The sequence below is a fragment of the Rattus norvegicus genome, chromosome 4, assembly GCF_036323735.1.
Source record: "Rattus norvegicus strain BN/NHsdMcwi chromosome 4, GRCr8, whole genome shotgun sequence".
NCBI classification, from domain to species: Eukaryota; Metazoa; Chordata; class Mammalia; order Rodentia; family Muridae; genus Rattus; species Rattus norvegicus.
In genome coordinates this window covers 177,337,814-177,350,639 of record NC_086022.1, presented here as the reverse complement: position 1 = coordinate 177,350,639, position 12,826 = coordinate 177,337,814, and the positions used below count along the sequence as shown (strand labels likewise).

Sequence of the window (12,826 nt, the reverse complement as noted above, 5' to 3'; positions counted from 1 at the left end):
TGTTAACTGTTGTGGTATAATTAAAAATGCACATGACCAGTTCCCACAAGTTCCCACTCTGCATGGATCTGTGCGCTCTTGTCAGCAGCTTTTACACACTGTCCCCTTGGCAGGTTGTTACCATGCCGGATACACACATGGTGTTCCGCGGGCCGTGTTAGCCTGGCCCCACAGTATGCTAGCCCCAAGCATTCTATAGCCTAGCATGGCTTCCTGTCATAGACTCTGCTCACACTCCCAACAACACAGTTGAGTCATGACTCAACAAACTGGAATCCAACAACCAGACTTATGTGTTAAACGCTCAGTGTGCAATACACCCACACAAATAACTTACAACCAATTGGTAGGGATATAAACTGGCCCACCTAGATAAGATATAGTTTGCTCATCTAGACACACAGAATCCTGTACACGTCCATCCCTTAAGAATAGTCATAACAACCTGGATCTATGTAGAGATGCACAGCGAGGATTGTTTACGTCCACCTCCATGTTGCTTCTCTCTTTCTGCTCTTCCTTCTTCTAAAACCTCTATTCCTGCTTCCCTTTCTTCTCGTCCAATGGCAGGCCTCGTTTTATCTTGTGTCTGCTTTCACCTGCATAAGAACATCAACCTACAGTTGACCGCGTGTCTAGAAACAAAGCTAGATCAAGTGTGAGCGAGGCTGTGTGTCAATCGGACGCCACTGGTGGCGCTGCTCCCACCCATAGCATTGCCCCTCCAGTTGGCATTCCTACCGTGACAAGGGAGTTGTATGTTATACAAGTGGGGGACTGTTTCCCACCCCCTTGTTTGTCTGCTGCTTGGGTGAGGTGACTCTTCGTGTCTGTCTGTCCTCACAGTGCTCTGAGCCACCTCCCCTTTTCACTGTAGCATTCAAACACAGAAAGGCATGGGATGGCAGCACAGATGGATACTGGGTGCCCCTCAAACATCTGTCCTTTATTGGCTGCTCATGGACCATCATTTGATAGGCATTTAAGGCCACACAGAGACAAAAAATAAAGAAAGGCAGTCGAATGGCCACCTTGCTTTCTTCTGTCTGCCTTTCACTCTGGTGTCCACTTTGATGGTAGTGGGGCCTCCTATGCCGTGTAGGCTGTTCTGGGATACTACTGAGTTGAAGGAGGCCGCCAAACTAATGGTCAAACTGGGAACCTTAAATCCTCTGAAGTCACTCTGATTTTTAGCCTTAGACAAGAACATACAAGAAGGAACAGGAACGTGGTGAAAGCAGGCTGGGTCTCAAGTACAAGACTCTGAGGGAAAATGTGAATTCATCCCACACTGGTCCCTCACAGCTCCACAGAGGAAGCAAAGCACATGCCTTTAGTTCACACTTGTCCTTCTGCAAAAGAAATAGAAGCGCATGTGTTTCTAGAAAGATCCCCTTCTTTACTTCTTCATTTTAAAGCCAAGGACTATTCTGCTGTGGTAGCACAAATGCTAACACTGGCAGAATTCAGATACTATGTGTCTAGCGCCTGGGTGTGGATGACGCAAACAGAGGAAGCATTTCATATTTTGTGTGCATTTATGTGTGTGCACGTGTGTCCATTTGTGTGTGTCCATGTGCATGTGTGAGTGGCATAGGTATATATGTGAATGTGTGTCTGTGTGCAGGTATGTGCTTGTGCAGGTGTATGTGTAATATATCTATACATGTGTGTCAATTTGTGTGAGTGTGAATGCCTGTATGTGTGTGATGTATCTGTGTGTATGTTATTGTGTGTGTGCATCTGTATGCATGTGTATATTTGTATTTGTGTGTGTATGTGTGTGTGACAATACTAAAAGGGAATTATATTGGGAGAGGAAGGCATCCTAAAGGGAAAAGAATAGACAGGGCGATGGAACACACGTAGTAATAAAGCAGAGCGTGGGATCGATTGGGAGAGGAACAGGATCCAGCAGGAAGGGAGAGAGGACACGAGGACAGTAAGTAGGGGAACAAACAGGGACACAGTTTAATGACACATATGTATGTTGAGGCCGTAATGAAACCATTCCTTTGGATGCTGGCCTAAAATATTAGGACGAATGAAGTCGAGACTGCATCACACTGAGCTGAGCTACCCCTGGGATTTTCTCACGTGATTCCTGGTCCTGCCAATCAGAGCCAAGGCCTCCTGGAGGCGTGAGCATCTCTGGGTCCCGCCTCTTTATTGCCATTGGCTGAATCGCATTGCGGTCTCCTCTTCTGCCTTCCAGGATTATTCCACCGAGAGGCTGAAGAAGACAAACGAGATACTGAAAGGCATCAAGCTCCTTAAGCTGTATGCCTGGGAGCACATTTTCTGCAAGAGCGTGGAAGAGACTAGAATGAAGGAGCTCTCCAGCCTCAAAACCTTCGCGCTCTACACGTCGCTTTCCAGTGAGTCTTCGCTGTCACGCCCAGTGACCAGTGCACACAGGATTAAGTTTGGCTTATAACCAATGACCTGCTCTCTCTAGTCCTCAGCGGAAGCCCGTTCTTGTGTATACAGTTTTACCCAGTGTCCACAGGCCACACGATTCTCTTCACACTAAAGATCAAGACCAGCACAGCACAGGGCTAGCGTCTGGGAGTCCTGAATCTGACTCTCGGCACTATGCTTTTGGCTGTGATCCTTTACATACTGAGATCCTTGCTACTTTTAAAAGCTTTATTTTACTCATTTCGATGATGTGTGAGGACACCCACACTCCACGTGTGTGGAGGTCAGAGGACAACTTTGTGGAGCGGGTTCTCGACACTCACTCTTACGCCCACCTTTTGTGGGTGCCAGGGCTCGAACTCAGGTTGCCAGCCCTGTGCAGTGAGCGCGTTTACCTGCTGAGCTGTCTCCTCTGGTGGCATGAACTCCAGGTGGAATGCTCTTCAGTTATGGAGAGGAACTCAGGCGCTTCCCAGGAAAAAGGCCACGATTTCTTCTTCTTTTTTTTAATTTTATTTTTCTTGGATATTTTGTGCATTTACATTTCAAATGTTATCCCCTTTCCCCCTCTCCCATAGCTCCTCCCCCTGCTTCCATTCCCTCCCACCTACTCTCACCTCAATGCCCTGACATTCCCCTACATTGAGGAAATGAGCCTTCACAGGACCAAGTGCTTCTCCTCCCCTTGGTGCCCAACAAGGCCATCCTCTGCTGTATATGTGGCTGGAGCCATGGGTCCCTCCATGTGTACTCACTGGTTGGTGGTTTAGCCCTGGGAGCTCTAGTGGGGTCTGGCTGGTTGATATCGTTGTTCTTCCTATGGGGTTGCAAACCCCTTCAGCTCCTTCAGTCCTTTCTCTAACTCCTCCGTTGGGGTCTCCTTGTACAGTCTAGTGGTCAGGAGCAACCATCTTCATCTGTATTAGTAGGGCAACTTTTTCTTTAAATTGATTTGACTACCATGCAAATGACTATTTTATATCTAAATTCTTTAAAAGCACCCACGCTTGGTTTTTTAATCTATTTTGGAGGGCACTTCTGGTAGACTTTCCTGAAGATTAAGTTAAGGAGGGAAAAAAATCTTCAAGTGAAAGAAGTCAAACTTCCTTGACATACAACCTGCTTTCCTAGTATGGTGTCAAGAACTTCTATGTGCTATGAAAGTCTCTAAGTACAGACTCAACTTTTTCTAGAATTATGGGCCTGTATTAGCGTACTTAGTCAAACGCCACCCATTCTTATTTAATTTTATTTGTGGGTTATTTTGTTCCCAAAGATCTTTAAAGTTGTGGGCATTTGAAGGTTTGTGCGTTTTTTCTCTCGAATTATGAATGACCCTAGGTTTTTGTGGTGGTGGGCACCTCTGTTCTGAAATGTAACTGCAGTCAGCAACGAGGGCAAGGTGTGCTCTATTTTAGGTGCCATGAAAATGTCTCCACGTTCAGGGTCTTGTGTTGACATAACAGTGGTGCCAGTCTTGATAAAATCCTGTTTTTCCAAAAGGGATCCTTAGAAACATTCACCTGGTTTTACTACAATCCAAATGCTGTAATCATTGGCGGTATACAATTATAGCCCTGCCCTGGGGGGCCTAAGGTAGAGGGGTTGCCTTGAGATTCAAGCCAAACTGTGCCACACAGTAAATTCCAGTCCAGCCTCAGCTACAAAGCAAAAGACAGCTCTGCAGTAAAAAGGACTTTCGGCTCTGGTAGAGGACCTGGGTTCAGTTCCCAGCACCCACATCAGGTGGCTCACAAGTGCAGCTTCAGAAATCTGGCGCCCTCTTTTGGCCTCCTCAGGCAACTGCAAAAATATAATGCACATATATACACTTAGTCACACACACACACAAACACACACACATACACACACACACACACACACACACACACACACACTAAAAATGTATCAATCAGTCTTTAAAGCAAAACAACAAGGAAAACAAACAAACAAGAGACAAAAAACCCTCTAGGACTTTAGCCTAAAATTCTGAGTTGCCTTTGCATCGTGGTTCGAAGGCTGGGGGAAGATAAGGAATTTTTTTTTTTTTTTGGTTCTTTTTTTCGGAGCTGGGGACCGAACCCAGGGCCTTGCGCTTCCTAGGTAAGCGCTCTACCACTGAGTTAAATCCCCAGCCCCGGGAATTATTTATTAACTGAAAGGTTGAAAAGTGAAAACGAATAACCCCTGTTGGATCCTGAGCATGAAGTAATGTCAAATTCTCATTTTTCATCTTCACAATAACCAAATTTTCATAATTTAAATTAGTTCAGTAGAGCAAAGAAAATATAACCTGTAAATGCCCTCAAAAATGAACATTTTTTTTACATATTCTAATAGTTGGCACCACCAAAGGATTATTTTATCTGAATTCTGTTGCTTGGAACATTTAATGAGATAAAAATTCATAATTCCTTATTGAAAAAATTACCTTCTGCCTAAAATGTGTATGTGGGAGCTCATATAACTACAGACGAGGAGAAAGCTCCCGGGGAGTATTGGCGAGTCCACGCAGAGCGCTGGGATTGCTCTCCGCCATTCTGGTCTTCACGGACAGTAAAAGTAATAGTGGGTGACTAAAAGCGAGCAGAATGGTTTCGCCATCAGTGACAGGGAGGGAGTGGTTTTTCGGTCAGTGACGGGAGAATGGGGGAGAATGGTATTGCGGTCAGTGATGGGAGGAATGGTTTCCGAGGTCAGTGACGTAACACGTTTGATTTCTCCCCGCAGTCTTCATGAACGCAGCCATTCCCATCGCAGCCGTTCTTGCAGTAAGACACGTTTTATTGCTTTTAGAAATAGAGGTAGCTCGGTGGTCATGGATGACTTCTGACAGAGAGTGTGTGGGCGGCTGTGGCTGTTACTTCCCACTCCTCTTCCTTCTCTGTGGTTTCCCTCCAAGGGTCCTAGTTCGAATTGCTCAGCCATGACACCACGGACACTTTGGTTTGGATAATTCTGTGCTGTCAGAGGATACCCTTAGCATTGGTATAAATGGTGGTATCCCTGGCTTCTACCTTACTAGATATCAGGACCTCTCCTAGCCATGACATTAAAAATTATCCCGAAAGGTAGGCAAATGCCCCACTGGGATTAAAACTAACAGTGGTTGTGAAGTATCCACCTTGATCATAGTGACCTGGTCCTCATACAAAAGAGCTCACATTAGAAACCAGGATGGGCTAAATGATCCTGTTTCTCACTGACATGCAAACTCAGTGTGGAAGTGATAATACAGGTGTGCAGTAGGGACATTTAAATGCTAGACCATTGTCTTTGCTTAGAATAGAGAGTCCAGGCTGCTTGGAAAGTATCTGACTGGGTATAGGGGACTCTGTCCAGGTCTCTTTCCAGTTTATTCCTCCCTGCACAGATAGTAATTTGATAGAAGTCACTTTCCTATTCTATAAATAAGATGACTTGTCTGTCTCTCTAGCTTACTTCAAGGATCATGTGCAAACCATTATGCCTTTGCCAACATCCAGCATTGTTTTAGCATTTAATATTTGCTATGAGTTCGGGCTGAAGTAACTCCCTCTCATGGTTTCATTGGGCACGCCAGCACAGTAGGATACGCTAGGCTCATCAAGTTGAGTGTCCGCGTGTATACCGCTTTCTCCAGAATGTTCTAATTAAACCCTTTTGTGTGTGTGCGTGCAGACATTTGTGACCCATGCCTATGCCAGTGGCAACAACCTGAAACCCGCAGAGGCCTTTGCCTCTCTGTCTCTCTTCCACATCCTCGTCACACCGCTCTTCCTGCTGTCCACGGTGGTCAGATTCGCAGTGAAAGCCATCATCAGGTATGAATCAGAGACCGTCAAAGCTGTCACAGGTATGATTCGAAGTCAGTCAAAGCCGTCATTGGTGTGATTCCCAGTCAAGGCTGTCACAGGTATGCACTAAACTGTCCTGGTCCCTTTGAATATTCATGGTATGAAGAGTGTGTGTGCCTCTAATTTTCAAAATTGTACAAAAGAAGCTGTGAAAAAGATGTGTGAAGATTCCCATTGTTAGAGGCTGATGATGTCAGCATGCAGTGTTTTATTTCCTATGAAATTCTTGCATACTTGGGTTCTTTACTTCTTTTTATTATTATATTTTTTTTTCCATTTAAAACAATTTTCGATTTAAATACATTTTGATCATATTTCTCCTCTTCCCTAAGAACTTTCAGATCCAAAAATCCATTCCCCACCCCTGCCAAACCAGGAAAAATAAAATAAAATCACCTTTCCCCTAAAGCACCAAACTGTGGCCAATTAAAACTGTGTGTGTGTGTGTGTGTGTGTGTGTGTGCACCCACGTGCATGCACCACACACACACACACACACACACACACACACACACACACACACACTGTGGAGTCCCTTGTATGTTGACCAACTACTCCTGGACACGAGGCCTGTCCTGGAGCGGTTGATAAACCCAGAGTCGAGTTGTTGGAGAAAGCTGATCTCCCTCCCCCGGCAGGTATAAATGACAGCTCAGTCGTTCACCTTTACCCCAGTGGTTCCTGTTTTCATTTGTTTATTTGATTATTTTTTAGAAATATAACGAAATAAAATATAATAAGATAAAACAAAAGCTATCACATGGAACTCGGACAGGACAAACCAACAGAAGCAAAGAGCCCAAGAGAAGGCACAAAAGGAGACTCGCTCATTTGCACACTCAGGGATCCCATGAAACACTAGACTGGAAATGTAACATGTACACTGGGGCTTGGTGCAGACCTGTGCAGGCCCTGTGCGTGCTGCCTCGGTCTCTGAGTTCGCATGAGCTTTGCTCACTCTGTTGATGTAGAGCCCTTGTTTGCTTGGTGTCCTCCATCCCTCTGGCTCCTTCACTCTTCCTACCTCCTCTTCTGTGGGACTCCCTGAGCACAGAGGGGAGGGATTTGATGGAGACATTCCATATGGGGCTGTGTTCCAAGATCTCTCATTCTCTGCATATTGCCTGGCTGTGGGTTCTGTATTTGTCCCCATCTGCTGCAGGGGACAGCTTCTTACCAGCTAGTCCACAGCCCTCTCTTAAGAAACAATCACATTTATTGAATAGTTGGCTTTTTACTGGACACTTAGAATGTCTTCTTTCCCCTAACATGATTAATACCAAGGCAATGAACAGCCGTTTGCCTTTGCCATCTTCTCTGGTGGTTGGGTTAGGTCAGATTTCTATAAGCGGCAGTGATAGCTAGGGCAGTCCCTTGAAGGATCTTCATGGAGACAACAATGATGCTTTCCATTGAAGTGACACAGGTCAAAGCTTGCACTCACATTTAATATATCATGAATGTGGCCATCATGTTTTCCACTCAAGCTGAACCAATCTACGGGTGTACCAGCAGTGACGGGAGATTTCCAAACGAACAGAATAGGCTGCTTTGATTGTACTTTAATCTGCCAGAAAAAAAACAAATCCTAGCTCATGTTGTTGAAAAGAGAAAGACTTGACAACTGTTAGTTTTCTCTTTTAAATATGCTCACAGCAGGGTTGACTTTGTCTTGGTTATATTTCTGCCATGGCGCAGCTGCCAGGGCAGAGGTTATATGATGGTGACCATTTCCCCTTTGTGTCATAGACACAAATATGTTGACAAGCCACACCGTGCTGTACTTGCCACCATCTGCTGCCCTAGACCGCCTTACAAACATGGCGATCTTGAAGTTGTATCTTATTCTCACTTTGCGATCTTGATACAGCTTATAGAATCTCGGCGTGTGCTCCAGACAGCCTGTGCCACATTCGTATGAGTTTTGAAAGAAATATCTACATGTCTTGACACTGAAGACCTCAACACTTAAGGTTGCCCCTTAGCAGTGCATTCTACCATCAACAGCAATGCAGGACGTTTCAAAGTAATAATTGCCAAAAGGCCCAGGCATTATCAAGAAACCTGGAGTTTGATGCTCAATACATTGATTGTAGGCAACAGTTTATATTAATTTTTGGGTGACTAAACGTCCAATAACCTCATAATGAAAAAACCAGGTTGGGTGGGGGGTTGTTGGTATGAAGGTTAGCTATCCTGGAAAGAGCCAGGTCGGGGGATGGGAGGTGGGGTGGTATCCTAACAGAGCTTCAGTCCTCTTCTCTGAACCAGACTCTCAGTAACTGTTTGGAAGCTCTTGGACTTCAGAGCTCAGACCCTCTGGCCTCAGCTAACTTTCCTTTCTTCTCTCATTGCTCTGCCTCAGGGAGGGCTAGCATAGATCACTGACTGAAGCCCCGAAGTCATGCTTCCAAATTAGGCAGCACTCTGGAAGGGACGCCGCTTCAAACGATAAAGTTGATAAATGGCCAGAGTCTTCTATTTTGGTCCTTATTTTCGTTTTCTCCACTTAATGGCCATCCCTTCCAGGGTTGCAGTCTTAATTAATTGAAACTTGACTTTGCGCTAGAAGCTGAAGCAAAATGCAGCCTATAACTTACAATGTATCAAGCCTCTGGAAGAAGGAGCTTGCCAAACATTGAAAGCACTTGGAGAGTTGATTTGAGAAAGATTACAAAAGGCTCTTCCACAACTCCATAGTGTACAGTCTTGTTAATAAATCCTAGTGAGGTGGAAGGTGGATTATACCTCCATGAATTTATCATAGGCTTCTCTCTTTACCCCTCTGGGGGAAAGGCATTTGCCAGTCTGATAAAGCCCTGCATACTTTAGGGCCCCAGGCCAGCTTCCCCAAGCCACAGGCCAAACAGAATATGCTTCTAAAAGCTCATTTCTCTAAAACAACCTTCTGGATTGATTCGCAGGTCCTGCAGAGGTGGTGGGTCAGCAGAAGTGGCCAGATATTTTTTCCCCACTGGGTACTGGTTCTGGGAACCCAAGCAAGCATTTTCCCAGTGTTGACTGGCTTCTACATTTGCTTCAGTGCCTGGGAACCCGTGACTAGTCTCAAATGCCAGTTGGCCAGCAGTGAGCTGAGCCGCCTGTTTATAATTGGAGACTGAGAAAATTTTGGTCAGCTGATTTTGAAATCTCCTCTTCGGGGCTCTTAGAAGTCATATGCCCTTTACCGGACCTCTAAAGTACATTCAGAAATGTACTTTAGAATGGTTAGAATGGGCCGAAGCAAACTCACACAGGTCTGCTCTGTGTGCACAAGGTGTGGAAGTTCTTTGCTGGAGGAAATATATGCCACACAGAGTTCCCTGCTCCAGGCTAAGGCCTACAGTTTCTCTTCAAACTGGTCACATCAGTAGCCAGGTGCCCTTGTGGCATTCACAGAGTGGAGCATGCACACACAGACACATGCCACACACTTGGTGATACGTTTATAACAAAATAGACCAAAGAGGAAAATTTTTTTTAATTTGTTACAACTTGTCTGGGCACAGCCGCAAACCTCCCACCATGTTTTAGGGTGCTACAAAATAGACAGAAGAAAACTCACTTGTTACTTAAAATTTGACTCCTGTTCCAGAAAATCCAATCCCTTCTTCTGGCCTCTGCAGGGACCAGGCGTGCAACTGGCACACAGATGTGCACACACAAACACCCATACACATAAAATTAAAATAAAACATGAAATTTTTATCAAAAAGGACAGGCATGGTGACACATGCTCGTAATCCCAGGACTTGGGAGCTGGAGACAGGAGTTCAGGGCTATCCTCTGCTACATACTGAGTTTAGGCCATCTTGGGCTACCTGAGATCCTGTCCTAAAAACAAAAAAGTACTTAAATAAGAGTGTTTTTTCCCCCACAATGCTAAAGCTTCTTCTCCACTTCCTTGGAAATAATTTATGTGTTTTCCCTTCTGGAGTGGAATATGTAGTATTCCTTGTAGGTATTTGGTATTTAATGTGTAATGCAGTAACTATGTCCAAAGATGTTATTTGCCAGAGAAGAAAAATGTTATTCAAGAAATCGCTCATTTCCAGGGGAAAGTAGCAACAGCAAAAACAACAGCAACAACAACAACCACAACCACCACTTTGTGATTCCTCTCAGAGATGTTTCTGCTTGGCAAGTCTCCCTTATCACCATCTGTAAAATAAATACTGGTATTTATTATCAGGCATGCTCATACCTTGGCTACGTATTCCAATTGGCAAGGCTTCATAATCGATATAAAAAACCATGCGACTGTCAGTCACACAGTCGGTTATTCCACACTAATGTAACACCCCCTGAGGTTTTCAAGTTGTGTCTAAACATCCACGGTCCTACTGGTGGGGTTGGAGTGATGGCTCAGTGGTTAGGGTCACATGGCGGTCTTCTAGAGGACTCAAGTTAGGTTCCCAGAACCCATGTTACACAGTTCACCATCTCCAGTTAATGACGCTACAGGGGCTCTGACACTCTTCAGGTCTCCCTGGTACACATTCACACACACGCAGCCATAACAGACGCATAATAAAAATCAGAATCAATATTTAAAAACCAAAGTAGTATTTGAGAAGTGAACAGGCGAGCGTGTATAAATACAACATTCAGCACATTTGTCAATTATATGAACAGATGAGGCACAAACAAAAGACTGAACTTAACAGTGGCAGGTAGGCAAACTGATTTGTACCGGACATGCCTACGTTCATATTGTAGGCATAAAGTACTCGTTCGATTCCATGTGTGTTGTTGTCTGGTTGTATCTGAGGATCGGTTTTCTTGCTTATCAAATGAGTAGCTTAATATTGCCTGCTTCCGAGGACTGGTGAAGACCAGACAGTGCATAGAAATGGCCCAGCGCAGGCTAAATACTGCCACTCTGCACGAATCTCAGGTTTACTCGTTTGACACCAACTTGACCACTTAATGGCCAAGAGTCTTCTGTGGGTCCACATTCTCTGATGGATACTTCAAGTAGACCAGCCGCCTTAGTAATTTCAAGGAAGAGAGATGGATGGGCACGAGCAGGGGGTTCCACTGTGGACTTCAAGAGGCCAGGAAGCAAACCGAATCCCTGTACACAGAGTGGTGTGGCCTGAGATGACCGTCAGTCATTTAAAGGAACAGGAGGCTGTCTGGTTCCTGATGGTCTAGGGGCATGACTGTGCTTGATAACCCGAAAGGGCTAAGTTGCTCTTGACTAGTGAGAGAGAGAGAGGAAGAAGGAAGTTGATCAGAGGAAGCAGGCCGTAGAAGGGAAGGACAAGTACCCTAAAAATCTGAGTGTACTTGTGAGGCCAAAAGTGGTTTTGTGTGGTTGGAAAGATGATTCTGACCAAAACTATCAGGGCATGAGGATAGAAGACGATGGGGAAGATGCCAAAAGAGGTGCCATTTTATACCTCACAGAAGGTGCCTCACACCAACAGCTTTGCAGTGAGCGGAGAACCTTGGTGGCAAGGCTGATATTACTTTACCTCGGAACCAGGATTTGTGTATTTCCCACAGTTATTCGCCTCAGTGGTTCCGGTGAGGACCTCGTGCAAGCAGGGGGTGCCTTTACTATTTATTAACCACGATTATTTCACCAACATCACTGAGGAATCAAAATGAGCCCGTTGACATAGGCCCAGAACACGGAGAGCTTGGCTTTCAAAGGTGTCTACAGTCTAGTAGGCTAGATGAAGAGAACAGGGAGGGTCAGAGGTTTGAGCACCGTCTCTTTACATAGTAAATGGAAGCACCAAATTGGATGTGTCTTAGTTTCATTTCTGTTGCCATGACGAAATATCCCGACTCAAGACACCTTAGAGCAGGAAAAGATTTCTTTCAGCTTACAATTCTATATCACGGTCCATCATTGCAAAGAATCCAGGCAGGAACTTGAAGCATCAACTGTAGAGGAATGCTTCTTACTTGCCACAGGGAATGGTGGGTCACCCACATGGCCTGGACCCTTCTACGTCAACTCATAATGAAGACAATCCCCACGGGCCAGCCTGATCTAGGAAATCTTTCAAATGAGAAGACAATCTCAGATAACTCTAGAGTATGTCAGGTTGACAACTAAAACTAGGAGGACAGGATATTACCTAGAGAAGAGAAAGTTCTTTCCACTCCCAGCATAGCTGAGGACCGTGGCTTCTCGACATTCAGCGACATTAGGGCTCACAAACTCTGTAAAAACTTCAGTGAGATTTGTGTGCAGACTAGGAAGGGGAAATGGAGAATTGGATCCACCAGATAAACCGTGTGAATCACCGTTTATTCTTTGAGTCATTGAACAATCATCCATATGGTTTTCCAGGCACTTTTAGACCTGGAGGTTCAGACTCTTGGGTCTGGTCTTGGCACTTGGGCTTGAGCTCAGAGCTTCAGAATGAAGAGTGCTCAAGGGATATTCGTGTAGGTGAAGAGGGTGCTTCTTCAGATTCCACATTTTAAAACACGAGAGCACACAGCAGCTACAGAACACACTCATAAAAAAAGGAATGCTTGTCCTTCAAGATGGACAGAACACTGCTTCCTAAGGCAGTGCTGCTCCTGTGGCTTTCCAGGTATAGGCA

General features: G+C 45.0%; 1 protein-coding gene across 10 annotated transcripts in view; it reads left to right on the top strand.

Moving 5' to 3' along the window:
• The window catches only part of Abcc9 (ATP binding cassette subfamily C member 9), a 123,990-nt gene that overhangs the window by 36,198 nt on the left and 74,966 nt on the right, over positions 1 to 12,826 (top strand). For 9 of the 10 annotated variants that reach the window (XM_039107119.2, XM_039107120.2, XM_039107122.2 and 6 more), the window contains 3 exons: positions 2,216 to 2,378; positions 5,152 to 5,192; positions 6,082 to 6,224. In XM_039107119.2, coding sequence (XP_038963047.1) covers positions 2,216 to 2,378; positions 5,152 to 5,192; positions 6,082 to 6,224 — 347 coding nt within the window. Of the gene's footprint in view, positions 1 to 2,215; positions 2,379 to 5,151; positions 5,193 to 6,081; positions 6,225 to 8,509; positions 12,818 to 12,826 lie in introns of those variants that run through there. The other variant, XM_063285616.1, reaches the window with a different exon arrangement.